A 17,014-nucleotide genomic window follows, 5' to 3' on the forward strand; every position below is an offset into this window, starting at 1 on the left:
TCTGGGGCTGCATGAGTGCTGCCGGCACTGGGGAGCTACAGTTCATTGAGGGACCATGAATGCCAACATGTACTGTGACATACTGAAGCAGAGCATGATCCCCTCCCTTCGGAGACTGGGCCGCAGGGCAGTATTTCAACATGATAAAGACCCCAAACACACCTCCAAGACGACCACTGCCTTGCTAAAGAAGTTGAGGGTAAAGGTGATGGACTGGCCAAGCATGTCTCCAGACCTAAACCCTATTGAGCATCTGTGGGGCATCCTCAAATGGAAGGTGGAGGAGTGCAAGGTCTCTAACATCCACCAGCTCCGTGATGTCGTCAGGAGTGGAAGAGGACTCCAGTGGCAACCTGAGAAGCTCTGGTGAACTCCATGCCCAAGAGGGTTAAAGTCAGTGCTGGAAAATGATGGTGGCCACACAATATATTGACACTTTGGGCCCAATTTGGACATTTTCACTGAGGGGTTTACTCACTTTTGTTACCAGTGGTTTAGACATTAATGGCTATGTGTTAAGTTCTTTTGGGGGGACAGCAAATTTACACTGTTATACAAGCTGAACACGCACTACTTTACATTGTAGCAAGGTGTCATTTGTTCAGTGTTGTCACATGAAAAGATATACTCAAATATATACAAAAATGTGAGGGGTGTACTCACCTGTGATATACTGTATATATATCTATCACATTTACATATGTATTCAGACCCTTTACCCACTACTTTGTTGAAGTGCCTTTGGAAGCGATCACAGCCTCGAGACTTCTTGGGTATGATGCTACAATCTTGGCATACTTTCTTCTCTGCAGATCCTCTCAAGCTCTGTCAGGTTGGATGGGGAGCGTCGCTGCACAGCTATTTAAGGTCTCTCCAGAGATGTTAGATCGGGTTCAAGTCCGATGCTGCCACCACCATGCTTCACCGTAGGGATGGTGCCAGGTTTCCTCTAGACGTGACTCTTGGCATTCAGGCCAAAGAGTTCAATCTTGGTTTCATCGGACCAGGGAATATTGTATCTCACGGTCAGAGTCCTTTAGGTGCCTTTTGGCAAACTCCACGCAGGCTGTCATGTGCCTTTTACTGAGAAGTGGCTACCGTCTGGCTACTTTACCATAAAGACCTGATTGGTGGAGTGCTGCAGAGATGGTTGTCCTTCTGGAAGGTTCTCCCATCTCCACAGAGGAACTCTGGAGCTCTGTCAGAGTGACCATCGGGTTCTTGGTCACCTCTCTGACCAAGGCCCTTCTCCCCTGATTGATCAGTTTGGCCAGGCGGCCAACTCTAGGAAGAGTCTTGGTGGATCCAAATTTGGTGGAGGCCACTCTGTTCTTGGGGACATTTTTTGTTACGCTTCCCTAGATCTGTGCCTTGACACAATCCTGTCTCGGAGCTCTACGGACAATTTCTTTGACCTCATGGCTTGGTTTTTGCTCTGACATGCACTGTCAACCATGGGACCTTATATAGATTGTAATGAGACTAATGTAACAACATGTGGAAAAATGGAAGGGGTCTGAAAACTTTACGAATGCACTGTATATGACAATCATCCAATATGCTGTAATAGGACATGCTCCAAAAAAAAAAATCGTCCTCCCTCATCTTAAACGTCTCCGACCGCCACTGATGTGGAGTGACTCCGTGTGTGTATGTGGGAGCGCAGTGACCTGTGATAATCCCAGCTGTGACGTAGAGCTCAGTGATGGTGTGGGTGAACGAGCTGGCCACCATTCCAAGCCCACTCAGGACCCCGCCCAGCATCACCGTCGCCCGGCAACCAAACCTCTCCACCAATACACTGCAGAATGGACCTAAAGGAGACATGCTATTGGTTAAACACACAAAAACCTAAAAGAAAGTAGGTCGTTCCACCTCAAAAAGCACACGGAAGAGGATTGACACCCACTATATCAGTTTGTTCTGTTTTTTTCTAACAATGAATTAGACATGAGTTATCCAAAGGAATGGTCAAAAGCCACCCATGGACCCCCACACCCCTCATGCCAATCCCACCCCAACAACGAGGATATAGTATCAGTTCTCGGTGTTTCATTAGTAGTTTGGAGCTGCAGCCTGGAATATTGTTTCTTCATCCTATGTAATATATTCCCAGTGAATTTGGTGATGTTTTTTTCCCCCCTGTTCAGAGAAAAACTTAACAAGTTATGTTTATGTCCCATCCTACATCCTGATATTACCAGATTCTGACCATTAGATTGTGGTGTTACTGCTATTAGGTGAAACAAGTTGGAAGACCCCCCTCAATGTTAATGAGATAGTTCACCCAAATTATAAAATTACACAAGTTTCCTTACCCTGTAAGCAGGCTATGACAGCAACCCATGCTTTGGTTTGGTTGGCCACTGTTTGAAATGCTAACTTTTTAGAATTTGTGGCACAAATCCAATGCAAGTCAATGGTACCTATATTAGCATTTTCACGCATGTTCAAATCATCTTAAATTATTTAAAAAATGTATTGTGTAACTCAATTATGTTACTTCTAGATGATTCGAACATGATTACAGCTGTGAGTCTTTTTGGGTAAGTCTCTAAGAGCTTTGCACACCTGGATTGTACAATATTTGCCCATTATTCTTTTTACAATTCTTCAAGCTCTGTCAAGTTGATTGTTGATCATTGCTAGAAAGCCATTTCAAGTCTTGCCATAGATTTTCAAGCCGATTTAAGTCAAAACTGTAACAAGGCCACTGAGAAACATTCAATGTCTTCTTGCTAAGCAACTCCAGTGTAGATCTGGCCTCGTGTTTTAGGTTATTGCTCTGCTGAAAGGGGAATTTGTCTCTCAGTGTCTGTTGGAAAGCAGACTGAAGCAGGATTTCCTCCAGGAATGATTATAGCTGTATTCTGTTTCTTTTTAATCCAAAAAAAAAACTCACTAGTCCTTGCCGATGACAAGCATACCTATAACATGATGCAGCTACCACCAAGAAGGATGCATGTTTTGGAATATTTTTATTCTGTACAGGCTTTCTTCCTTTCACTCTGCCGTTTAGGTTAGTATTGTGGAGTAATGTTGTTGATCCATCCTCAGTTCTCCTATGACAACCATTCAACTTGGTTTCAAAGGGATGCCTGTATCGTTATAGTGACTGGATACACCATCCAAAGCCTAATTAATAACTTCACCATGCTCAAAAGGGATATTCAGCATCTGCTTCATTTTTAAAACTTTTTTTTATACACATACCAAAAAAAAAGAATTTGCCTGCACCACAGATGGCTATATCAGTCTGCTAATAAAAATAACTAGTAAAGGCCCAGTACTTGTGAAAAATATTTTTTAAAAGTTTATTTTTTTTAAAGATTCAGATATTTTCATTTCCAATTTTTCAGGGGAAGCTGCAGCACCATTAGCACCCACACTTCCTGTGGCTATGTGTCTATGTTCAGTTGTTGGGAATTAGTATTTAAACAAGCATTGGCAGCAATATCAGCAATATGGAGTTCTCAGTAAGATGCCCAGTTAGATATTGTAGAGGTATACTTAGTCGAGCCATGTGGTGCACCAAAGGGAACTTAAGTGTAACAGGTAGTAAAAACTGATTAGATAGATGGCAAGTACACCTTGACACCGCGCCGTCACTTTAAAATGTATGCCAAACAAACGCTTTTTCCCCCTTTACAAACCATACAACTCTATGCACAAGGGCAGCTTTTAAAAATATCCACTGAAAAATGTACAAAAAATAATTTAGTGGAAGAACTGTGCAAACTTTGGTAACGGAATTACAGTCAAATCTCCCTCGGTTTTTAATGCGAAAATGTTTTCCTAAAATGGTTAAATATGCTTCGAATTAAGACAAAATACAGTACTAGTCAAAAGTTTGGACACACCCACTCATTCAAGGGTTGTTCTTTATTTTTGCTATTTTCTTCAAAGTAGCCACCCTTTGCCTTGATGACAGCTTTGCTCACTCTTGGCATTCTCTCAACCAGCTTCCTGAGGAATGCTTTTCCAACGGACTTGAAGGAGTTCCCACATATGCTGAGCATTTGTTGTTATCTTTTCCTTCACTCTGCGGTCCAACTCATTCCAAACCATCTCAACTGGGTTGAGGTCGGGTGATTGTGGAGGCCAGGTCATCTGATGCAGCACCATCACTCTCCTTCTTGGTCAAATAGCCGTACACAGCCTGGAGGTGTGTTTTGGGTCATTGTCCTGTTGAAATACAAAAGATAATCCCACTAAACGAAAAACCAAATGGGATGGCGTATCGCTGCAGAATACTGTGGTAGCCATGCTGGTTAAGTGTGCCTTGAATTCTAAATAACTCACTGACAGTGTAACCAGCAAAGCACCCTAACACTATCACACCTCCTCCTCCATGCTTCACGGTGGGAACCACACATGCAGAGATCAACCGTTCACCTACTCTGCGTCTCATAAAGACACGGCGGTTGGAACCAAAAATCTCAAATTTGGACTCTAGACCAAAGGACAACTTTCCACCTGTATAATGTGCATTGCTTGTGTTTGTTGGCCCAAGCAAGTCTCTTCTTCTTCTTATTGGTGTCCTTTAGTAGTAGTTTCTTTGCAGCAATTCGACCTGATTCCCGCAGTCTCCTCTGAAAAGTTGACGTTGAGATGTGTCTGTTACTTGAACTCTGAAGCATTTATTTGAGCTGCAATTTCTGAGGATAGTAACTCTAATGAACTTATCCTCTGCAGCAAAGTTAACTCTGGGTCTTCCTTCCCTGTGGCGGTCCTCATGAGAGCCAGTTTCATCATAGCGCTTGATGGTTTTTTGCAACTGCACTTGAAGAAATTCTGAACTTTTGGGACAAATTCTGAACATTTTCCGGATTGACTGACCTTCATGTCTTAAAGTAATGATGGACTGTCGTTTCTCTTTGCTTATTTGAGCGGTTCTTGCCATAAAATGGACTTGGTCTTTTACCAAATAGGGTTATATCTTTTGCATACCACCTTGTTGATTGGCTCAAACGCATTTAGAAGGAAAGAAATTCCACTAATTAACAAGGCACACCTGTTAATTTAAATGCATTCCAGGTGACTATCTCATGAAGCTGGTTGAGAGAATGCCAACAGTGTGCAAAGCTGACATCAATGCAAAGGCTGGCTACTGTGAATAATCTTTAACACTTTTTTGGTTACTACATGATTCCACATGTGTTATTTCATAGTTTTGATGCTGTAGAATGTAGACAATAGAAAAATAAAGAAAACACAAGAAAGAGTAGGTGTGTCCAAACTGTATATTTTGGTTATTAAACTACATACAGTAAGTGAAGTGGATTTACACCTGGTAATAGAATAACAGTAATCAAATTACATCATGGGTCCCTGATCTCTACTACACAGAAATGCGTAATTATGGTTATACAGTTGAAGTAGGAAGTTTACATACACTTAGGTAGGAGTCATTAAAACTCATTTTTCAAACACTCCACAAATTTCTTGTTAACAAACTATAGTTTTGCCAAGTCGGTTAGCATATCTACTTTGTGCAAGACACAAGTCATTTATCCAACAATTGTTTACAGACAGATTATTTCACTTATACAGTGGGCTCCAAAATTACTGGCACCCCTGACTGGCAATGCACAAACAATACTCAAACAAATATAAACAATATAATTATAGAGACAAACTCAAAATACCAACATGTGAAAAATACTGTACTTTATTAATGTTTCAATGGAACCCAACAAAATAATTTATTGATTAAATGAAAAATCAATGTCTCCAAATCAAGGTTTCACAATTAATGGCACCCTTAAATATTATTGTAAGTCGCTCTGGATAAGAGCGTCTGCTAAATGACTTAAATGTAAATGTATTGTAAATAACATCTACCAAAATTAAACCAGGAATTAAATTCCACTTATTTAAGTTTAAGTGTTAAGGAACTATTTTGAGCCATTATATCACTTCATTTTACACTAGGGTATAAACATGAGGTAACACACATGCAATATCCCTCTGTCATCCAACAACATGAAGAAAACAAAATAACTGGCAGTTCAAAAGAGACAGATGGTCATAGACCTTCATAAATCTGGTAATGGCTACAAGAAGATCCACAAACGATTGGATATACCACTGAGCACTGTCGGGGCAATTATTAGAAAATTCAAAATATATGGAACAGTTGAAAACCTCACGGGTAGAAGACGCAAATGCATTTTGCCCCCCAGGATAGGGAGGAGGATAGTGAGAGAAGCAACAAAAACCCCAGAATCACTGTGAAAGAATTGTAGGCCTTGGTGGCGTCTTGGGGTCACCAGGTTTAAAAAAAGCACCATCAGATGCCACCTCCACAACCGCAGGCTCTTTGGAAGGGTTGCCAGAAGAAAGCCCTTAATGACTCCAAGACACAGACGCAAGCTCTTGGAGTTAGCCAAACGTCATTTAAATTATGATCGGAAGAAGGTGCTCTGGTCAGATGAGACCAAAATGTAACGTTTTGGTCAGATACAGCATCGGCATGTTTGGCATCGAAACAGAGATGCATACAAGGAGAGGCACCTCATACTCACAGTGAAATATGGTGGTGGGTCAGTGATGTTTTGGGGCTGTTTTATTTCCAGAGGTCCAGAGGCACTGGTTAAGATTGATGGCATAATGAATTCCACCAAGTACCAGGCAATTTTGGCTGACAATCTGGTTGCCTCTGCCAGAAGGCTGGGACTTGGCCGTATGTGGACTTTCCAACAAGACAATGACCCAAAACATACCTCAAGATCCACACAGAAATGGTTTTGTGGCAACAAAATCAATGTTCTGCCATGGCCATCTCAGTCGCCGGACCTCAATCCAATCGAAAACCTGTGGGCTGAGTTGAAGAGGGCAGTTGATAAGTGCAAACCCAAGATTGTGAAGGATCTTGAAAGTATCTGCATAGAGGAATGGTCCAAAATCCCTCCAAATGTGTTCCTTAACCTTGTCAAACATTACAGGGAAAGACTCCATGCTGTTATCCTTGCCGGAGATGGTTGCACTAAGGAGTGCCAATAATTATGAAACCTTGACTTTGGTGAAATGTATTTTGTATTAAACAATTGTATGATTTTGGTGGGTTCCATTGAAACATTAATAAAGTAAAGTATTTCTCACATGTTGGTATTTTGAGTTTGTCTATAATTATATTGTTTATATATTTTTAAGTATTGTAATTTTGGAGCCCACTGTAATTCACTGAATCACAATTGCAGTGGGTCAGAAGTTTATATACACTAAGTTGACTGTGCCTTTAAACAGCTTGGAAAATTCCAGAAAATTATGTAATGGCTTTAGAAGCTTCTGTTAGGCTAATTGACATCATTTGAGTCTTGCACGCTGAAGAACACCATCTCAACCGTGAAGGACGGGGGTGGCAGCATCATGTTGTGGGGATGCTTTGCTGCAGGAGGGACTGGTGCACTTCACAAAATAGGTGGCATCATGAGGTAGGAAATTTATTTGGATATATTGAAGCAACATCTCAAGACATAAGTCAGGAAGTTAAAGCTTGGTCGCAAGTGGGTCTTCCAAATGGACAATGACCCAAAGCATACTTCCATAGTTGTTGCAAAATGGCTTAAGGACAACAAAGTCAAGGTATTGGAGTGGCCATCACAAAGCCCTGACCTCAATTGTATAGAAAATTTGAAGGCAGAACTGAAAAAGCGTGTGCGAGCAAGGTGGCCTACAAACCTGACTCAGTAACACCAGCTCTGTCAGGAGGAATGGGCCAACATTCACCCAACTTATTGTGGGAAGCTTGTAGAAGGCTACCCAAAACGTTTGACCCAAGTTAAACAATTTAAATAGAGGCAAAAAATAATTACAATTTAGCACTACTACTGGAGTGATAGATGAATGTGCAAGTAGAGATACCCTCTTGCTCTTTTGCACCCCAGTAAGTAATAATATGGAGATGAGGTAGTTGGATGTGCTATTTACAGATTGGCTGTGTACAGGTACAGTGATCGGTAAGCTGCTCTGACAGCTGATGCTTAAAGACCCAGCTACGTTTCATCTTCAATGCCTTTGCTGATGGAAGGAGGTTTTCACTCAAAATCTCACGATACATGGCCCCATTCATTCTTTCCTTTACACGGATCAGTCGTCCTGGTCCCTTTGCAGAAAAACAGCCCCCAAGCATGATGTTTCCACCCCCATGCTTCACAGTAGGTATGATGTTCTTTGGATGCAACTCAGCATTCTTTGTCCTCCAAACACGACAAGTTGAGTTTTTACCATTTTGGTTTCACCTGACCATATGACATTCTCCCAATCATCTTCTGGATCATCCAAATGTTCTCTAGCAAACTTCAGACGGGCCTGGACATGTACTGGCTTAAGTAGGGGGACACGTCTGGCACTGCAGGATTTGAGTCCCTGGCGGCGTAGTGTGTTACTAATGGTAGGCTTTGTTACTTTGGTCCCAGCTCTCTGCAGGTCATTCACTAGGTCCCCCCGTGTGGTTCTGGGATTTTTGCTCACCGTTCTTGTGATCATTTTGACCTCACGGGGTGAGATCTTGCGTGGAGCCCCAGATCGAGGGAGATTATCAGTCGTCTTGTATGTCTTCCATTTCCTAATAATTGCTCCCACAGTTGATTTCTTCAAACCAAGCTGCTTACCTATTGCAGATTCAGTCTTCCCAACAGCTTACTGATTTCTCCACACATTGCTCAGAAGTTAATCCTCTAACTCAGCAACTTAATTATATGCTGGCGAATCTTTGTTATTGCTTTGAAGCAGTTGACACACACACACACACACACACACACACACATTTTTCCAGATGTTAAGGGCTTGAAATCCACACAGAAACAGACCGACCCCCTGTGACTGAACAAAGGAAGGCAGCTCATGTGGCGCTACACATCATTGGTGTGTAAGGGTGAAACACAATCCCTTGAAATCTCCCTTATCAAATAAACAAACAGGGGCTGTGTTGACTCTCATACTCATACTTTCCATGGGTTTTGTGTGTGCAGCCGTGTTTAACTATACTTGTGGGGACCAGAAGTCCCCACAAGAATAGAAACAAACAAAAATTTGACCAACTGGTGACACTTTGTTCGTCCCCACAAATGCTCTTTCTAGGGGGTTTAGGGTTAAGGTTAAAATTAGAATTAAGTTTAGGGTTAAAGTTAGGTTTTGGGGTTAGGGTTAAGGTACGGGTTAGGTTTATAGGTTAGGGAAAATAGGATTTTGAATGGGACTAAATTTTGTCCCCCCACAAGGTTAGTTATACAAGACTGTGTGTCTGATCTGACTAGTCACTGAGACAGCAAACTTCTGCACTCACTGTAAATCAAATGTTTGCACAATGAATGATCATGTGTCATATACACTGAATAAAAATATAAACAACATGTAAAGTGTTGGTCCCATGTTTCATGAGCTGAAATGAAACATCCTAGAAATTTTCCTTATGCACAAATTTGTTTAAATCCCTGTTCGTGAGCATTTCTCCTTTGCACTTGATAATCCATCCACCTGACAGGTGTGGCATATCAAGAAGCTGATTAAACGGCATGATCATTACACAGGTGCACCTTGTGCTGGGGACAATAAAAGACCACTTTAAAATGGGAAGTTGTGTCACACAATGCCACAGATGTTTCAAGTTTTCAGGGAGTGTGCAATTGGCATGCTGACTGCAGGAATGCCCATCAGAGATGTTGTCAGAGAATTTAATGTTTATTTTAGAGAATTTGGCAGTACGTCCAACCTGCCTCACAACCACATGGAGCCACGCCAGCCCAGGACCTCCACATCCGGCTTCTTCACCTGCAGGTTCCTTTGAATGGGGGAGGGGTGCTGAGGAGTGTTTGTCTGTAATATTCCCCTTTTGTGGGGAAAAAACTAATTCTGATTGGTTGGGCCCTGGCTCCCCAATGGGTGGGCCTATGCCATCCCAGGCCCACCCATGGCTGCACCCCTGCCCAGTCATGTGAAATCCATAGATTATGGCCCAATTTATTTATTTATATTGACTGATTTACTTATATGAACTGTAATTCATTAAACTCTTTGAAATTGTTGAAATTGCATGTTGCATTTATGATTTTTGTTCAGTGTCGTTCAAGAGTGAAACAAATACAAAGTGACATCTCATAAAAACACATTTATCAGCTGCCCCACTCTGTCTCTCTAACGAATACTGCAAATACAAGATATTGGAAAGAAAATCATCCATATGGTCTGATATAATATTTCCTGATGGACAAACACTCCACCTTGGTCTTAAAGGTCATGAACAATCAAAAGCATGTTTTCCATGAAATGTGATGATATTTTGATGAAACCAGGTCAGAGTATGATGACCAAAGTATGAAAAATGACTACTGCCTCTACATTGACAAAGTTTGATCATAAAGTTATTGGTCCCCTCCCCTGTGGCAAACAACTGGATTCATCAAGCAGGATTATTAAGAGGATAAGGTGACATCACCCTAAGTCTCATTTTAATACACCAATGGTAAGAGGCATTCTGCACTCTTTTAAAGGTTCTTACTACTAAATAGTGTCTGTTCCAGGTGCGTAGGAGTCCAAATAAGAATACTGGAAGAGATGGGGGACCCATACACTGTCAAAAGAATATATAAATCCAAAACTGAGGCTTAAATGCAAAATAAAGATGTTTATTACCTTATCAAACACTTCCTCACATGCAGCTTTTCTAATGTCATATACAGTATATTGCATGTTCTTGGTGTTCGATACCGCTATCTAGTGGTATCTCTAGCTCCCTACTCTTACAATCCTGTGTTGTTTATTCTGAGGAAATGTTCACATAGTATATGTAAAAGCAATAATTGATGATATCTCTGTCCGCTTTAGTATATAATCTATGTCATGCATTCTATTCTACTAGGCACGAACTCATAGATGTTATGTGTATTCTTGCTTGATCATGTGACATGCAATTATCCTTGAAATAGAAGCCAAACGTGTGTTTTGGTTTTACCTTTCGTTTATGATTTTTTTGGGCACCATGATGTTTTATTAATAAACACCTTTATTTTGTGTTTAAGCCTACATTTTGTATTTATTTTTAACAGTGTGCATTCGCCATCTCTTCCAATACACCAATGGTTACATGATATTCTCTTACCAAATTTAAATAAGTACCGTCTTGTAACCAACATTGGAGAATGTGTGATTGCGGAGGGGTATAGTTTATATAGCTAGATAGCAATTGTAAATGGTGCCAGAATTTGACTGTAGGGTGTCAGCAAATATAGATAACAGTTTACACTATTCATCTATGGCAAAGATACTTATATGTCTCCTCTGTGTCTGGTGTCAGCTAGTTAATGGCTGCCTAGGTCAAAAGCCAGCATGGAACAAATGGGGGAAGGGTCGTTCAAAACTCTGAAGCAATTGGCATGTCAACACATCCGTCAGTGCTGCTGGGAACCGCATCAGAAGAGACAAGAAATTAGCTTGAGATGATTTTACTGCAAAACTGCTGGAAGTTTCTTCACATAGGCATTTCAAACAAATGTCAGTCAAGGCGAGCTCATAAGCTCCCTGCCCTGTCTTTTCAAACTTCCTGGTAGTTAGCCATGAGATAATTTTAACCAAAAAAATAGCATTAATATGGGTGATATTTTTGTCACAAATGGAAACTTTACATGGGAATCAGAATGACTGTTTAGGACCTTTAGAGTCTCTTTGAACTGCTAGTCTGCTGAGTGGTTTAGAAGTTCTGCTTTAAGTGTTTTAAATAGGGTTAGGGTTAGGATGTCTGTACCATGTTTAGACTGGCTCGGCCACTGAAACACCTACATTAATAGTCTTATACTGTACTACACTTACTGTCAGTGATCATTGAACTTACTTGAGCACATTTCCCTGCAAGTGGGGCAAAAAAAGTATTTAGTCAGCCACAATTGTGCAAGTTCTCCCAATTAAAAAGATGAGAGGCCTGTAATTGTCATCATAGGTACACTTCAACTATGACAGACAAATGAGGGAAAAAAATCCAGAAAATCACATTGTAGGATTTTTTATGAATTTATTTGCAAATTATGGTGGAAAATAAGTATTTGGTCAATAACAAAAGTTTCTCAATACTTTGTTATATACCCTTTGTTGGCAATGACAGAGGTCAAACGTTTAATGTAAGTCTTCACAATGTTTTCACACACTGTTGCTGGTATTTTGGCCCATTCCTCCATGCAGATCTCCTCTAGAGCAGTGATGTTTTGGGGCTGTTGCTGGGCAACATGGACTTTCAACTCCCTCCAAAGATTTTCTATGGGGTTGAGATCTGGAGACTGGCTAGGCCACTCCAGGACCTTTGGTCTTCTTACAAAGCCACTCCTCCATAGCACGGGCGGTGTGTTTGGGATCATTGTCATGCTGAAAGACCCAGCCACGTTTCATCTTCAATGCCCTTGCTGATGGAAGGAGGTTTTCACTCAAAATCTCACGATACATGGCCCCATTAATTCTTTCCTTTACCACGGATCAGTCGTCCTGGTCCCTTTGCAGAAAAACAGCCCTAAAGCATGATGTTTCCACCCCCATGCTTCACAGTAGGTATGGTGTTCTTTGGATGCAACTCAGCATTCTTTGTCCCCCAAACACGACGAATTGAGTTTTTACCAAAAAGTTATATTTTGGTTTCATCTGACCATATGACATTCTCCCAATCTTCTTCTGGATCATCCAAATGCTCTCTAGCAAACTTCAGACGGGCCTGGACATGTACTGGCTTAAGCAGCGAGACACGTCTGGCTCTGCAGGATTTGAGTCCCTGGCGGCGTAGTGTGTTACTGATGGTAGGTTTTGTTACTTTGGTCCCAGCTCTCTGCAGGTCATTCACTAGGTCCCCCCGTGTGGTTCTGGGATTTTTGCTCACCGTTCTTGTGATCATTTTGACCCCACGGGGTGAGATCTTGCGTGGAGCCCCAGATCGAGGGAGATTATCAGTGGTCTTGTATGTCTTCCATTTCCTAATAATTGCTCCCACAGTTGATTTCTTAAAACCAAGCTGCTTACCTATTGCAGATTCAGTCTTCCCAGCCTGGTGCAGGTCTACAATTTTGTTTCTGGTGTCCTTTGACAGCTCTTTGGTCTTGGCCATAGTGGAGTTTGGAGTGTGACTGTTTGAGGTTGTGGACAGGTGTCTTTTATACTGATAACAAGTTCAAACAGGTGCCATTAATACAGGTAACGAGTGGAGGACAGAGGAGCCTCTTGAAGAAGAAGTTACAGGTCTGTGAGAGCCAGAAATCTTGCTTGTTTGTAGGTGACCAAATACTTATTTTCCACCATAATTTGCAAATAAATTCATTAAAAAATCCTACAATGTGATTTTCAGGATTTTTTTTCTCATTTTGTCTGTCATAGTTGAAGTGTACCTATGATGAAAATTACAGGCCTCTCATCTTTTTAAGTGGGAGAACTTGCAGAATTGGTGGCTGACTAAATACATTTTTGCCCCACTGTATATGAATGTGTCACTGCAAAAAGAACCCTGAAAAAAATCCTACTTAAATTCTTAAGGAAATCTATGGAAACTAGGATGTAACTCTACTACAATACCTCCAGCATGAAGCACTGATGTCATTATAGAAGGCACCCAGGAGGTCTCTTGGTTGCTGGCCTGGAACTCTGTTTGTAGGTCCGTGTAAAAGATGCCCATGCAGGAGGGGAAGGCCAGAGTTAAGGCGAGCACCAGGATGGTGGCCACCAGCACCACCCAGCCCCAACCCCCATCAGGTGCAGTGACGGTCCCATCCATAGCCAGAGGGTTTATGGGTTGAGATTTGCCATTCTCCACCTCCTCATAGTCCATGATCTCGCCATTCTTCTGCTCCATGCTGGGTGCCTGCTCCGGGGCCTTGCTCTCCATCTGGAAGCTGTCACAGTCCCCTGCCACCTTGTTGCCATTCCTCCGGTTCATACTCTTCTCAGATGCTGAGGCAATGCCCTAGTAGTTTGCCAGGGTGGATGACACTCACTAGTATATTCCATCTCACCATGTCTCTCCTTCTCACCTGTGAATGGGGAGAGGGGTATGGGATTATAATGATGACAGAACTATGAGTTTTTATTTTCATTTTGTGGTTGCAATTACAATTTGCAAATGTGTAATTTAATTTTGCAAGCTTGTATCATGATTTGTGAATAAATGTAACAACTATCGCAAACTTTACTTGAACACATTTCATAAATTTTGCAAGGATAATTTATTTCCAGAATTATTACAATTCCATTTACGACAATTAATATTCTGCTGTGAATTAAAAATACACTTAAAGATTGAATCTGCGCACACTCTTGAGTTATGTCACCGTGACGCACAAAGAGAGTCGTACATTTGTAAGGCAGGAAAAGTGTTTTGAAAATTGAGGGCAGAATCTTTAAATCCTGACCAATCAATTCCCTCTGTCAAAACCAATATTGGCTGGATTGTCCCATCGATCAAATCCCAAGCAACAACCAGATCTGACCTGGACGACATGATGTGATGGAGGAAGACGGGAGGCGAGTTCTATAAAGTTTGCTTTCACAGTTTGTATGAAGTGATGTTATGATCTTGTTCATCGCTATGACGTTAATTACACCCCCCACGTGCATTCATGCATTGGCTAGCCAACTACCCGTAGATAGGTTTGTAGTTCCCGTACCTAGGGTAAATTAACAGTGTGTGAATTCAGATGCATTGGGTAGCTAACATTCGTGAGTGGTTTTCAAAATCATCAAATTTAAGTCCCCCCCCCCCCCCAAGTTCATCCATGCATTGGTTAGCCAGATACCGTTAACTAAAGATAGCAAGCCAATTTACAGCTGTAATCATTTCAGCAACACTATAGTTGTGGCATCTTGGTTTTAGCGAGCTAGCTAACTACCTACTGCACATTACAGCCATGCAACCTGTATACAGCAACACTTAAGCAATAGAGTGAAACAGTCCATTAGAGGCAGTAGGCATTTCTAAGACATTATTCAAAAATACAAGGGTAAATATTTGGACAAAAACATAAGTGAACTGTATGCTTATCTAATTGTGTTTTTCTATTGTCAGAACATTCTGAAAGACCAGCTCCTGGAGAGGTTGCAGTCCAGGTTGTAGCATGCTATCATACAACCCTTGGATCTGGAATTCCTGTTCAATAATGAGCATATCCTCATTGAATCCTTTGCCGATCAGGTTGATTTCCCTCCAATGACCACAGAGACTTTGAGAGATTAATCAAATCTTGTCAAAGCTGAAATTGAGGCTCACCCAACGACATCAATTCAGTTGAGGCAGTTGTTGGGGTAACAGGCAGCCCAAAACTTGTCATTCAAAAAGAAGTGAAGAATATGCTCAAAACTTAGCTTCCAGTACCATGCATTGCAGAGTTATTGGGGGTCTCCAAGTGTACCATATTTAGAAGGCATGAATTATGGTTTACCTGTGGGGGTTATACAGTACTATTTGTGATGAAGAGCTCAACAACACTGACATCCATCAAATCCCAGATGCCAAATGCTGGCTATCATATGGTCAAGGGACAGTTGGTGTCAATGGGCTTCCATGTTCAGTGGTGGAGATTTGAGAGTGTCAATACATCATGTGGATGCAGCTGAGATCCTGTCTCACCTTGCCAGGCTTGGATGTGTAGTGCGACAAAGTTATTCAGTGCAAAGCCCCTTTTCCTTGGTACAGACGGACACCAATCATAAACTAATCAGGTAACCTGATTTTTTTTATTTTTCTGGTACATGCTTTTTTGATAAGATAGAGCATATTAAACGGTTTTATTGAATAATTATTTTGCGAGTTCTCCTTGTTTTATTTTATTGAAAGGTACAACATCATCATGTTTGGGGGAGTTGATGGATTTTTAAGAAAAGGTAGCCAAACTGTATTATTCTGATTATGTATTTTGTTGAGTCACGTCTATACTAGGGATGCGCGATATATCGGTGACGTATATCGGAATCGGCCAATATTAGCTAAAAATGCCAACGTCGGCCCGATGTCTAGTTTAACGCCAATGTGCAAAACCGATGTCAAAGCTGGCATGCATACCTATAACGTAGGTGGATGACGTAATGACGCCACAAAAAATAAAGCACTACAAAGAACAAAAGCAGAAAAATACTAAGCGCACACTTCCAACAACAAAACAAGTTAAAGTCAAGCAGTCATTTGAAAGAGTAAGAACATTTCAGCGAGACAACGCAAAGGCAAAATCCATTAACGCCAAGATAATGGAATTCATTGCCCTTGACAATCAACTGTTCTCGGTTGTGGATGATGTTGGCTTTCACCGACTGGTCGAGCACCTTGAGCCCCGGTACACACTACCAAGTAGGTACTATATTTCAGATGTTGCCCTACCAGAGTCACACAGTATTGTTGAAAAGCACATCTATGAGCTACTTGCTCTGGGCATCACTGACATTGGGACCAGCGAAGTCAGCCCCATGAGCATGCAGAGTGACAGCACAGTGGGTGGACGAGGATTTCATACGGAGGAAAGCCGCATTGCATGCTCAAGAATGTGCTGGTTCTCATACCGCTGCTGCCATTTCAATGGCATTTGAAACATGTTTGAAACATGAACACATTCCTAGCGCCATTCGAACTACTGACTCGGGAAATAAGCTAACAACTGTGTCTGCAGTATTGAAACGATGTCATGGCACAGATGTCATGGCATTGAAACGCCTGCTCAACAAAACTGTCAACACAGACCATGGGGTTAAAACTTACAAAAGTACTCGAGGCTGTGAACAAGCGATTTGGTGGCATTCTCTCTGAGCCTCTGTACTGTGTCAGAAATAGGATTAACATGAAATGTTATACAGTGAGGGAAAAAAGTATTTGATCCCCTGCTGATTTTGTACATTTGCCCACTGACAAAGAAATTATCAGTCTCCTTGGAGACCTCTTTGGTCTTGGCCATGGTGGAGAGTTTGGAATCTGATTGAATGCTTCTGTGGACAGGTGTCTTTTATACAGTTAACAAACTGAGATTAGGAGCACTCCCTTTAAGAGTGTGCTCCTAATCTCAGCTCA

General features: G+C 41.5%; 1 protein-coding gene across 2 annotated transcripts in view; it reads right to left on the bottom strand.

Moving 5' to 3' along the window:
* The window catches only part of LOC135524017 (monocarboxylate transporter 6-like), a 40,392-nt gene that overhangs the window by 8,406 nt on the left and 14,972 nt on the right, over positions 1-17,014 (bottom strand). The window contains exons 2-3 of one of the 2 annotated variants that reach the window (XM_064951127.1): positions 13,543-13,997; positions 1,671-1,814 (exon numbers count right to left, since the gene is read on the bottom strand). In XM_064951127.1, the coding sequence (XP_064807199.1) occupies positions 1,671-1,814; positions 13,543-13,903 (505 nt within the window). In that variant the 5' untranslated portion in view covers positions 13,904-13,997. The remainder of the gene's footprint in view (positions 1-1,670; positions 1,815-13,542; positions 13,998-17,014) is intronic. The other variant, XM_064951128.1, reaches the window with a different exon arrangement.

This window comes from Oncorhynchus masou, chromosome 31, assembly GCF_036934945.1.
Source record: "Oncorhynchus masou masou isolate Uvic2021 chromosome 31, UVic_Omas_1.1, whole genome shotgun sequence".
NCBI lineage: Eukaryota > Metazoa > Chordata > Actinopteri > Salmoniformes > Salmonidae > Oncorhynchus > Oncorhynchus masou.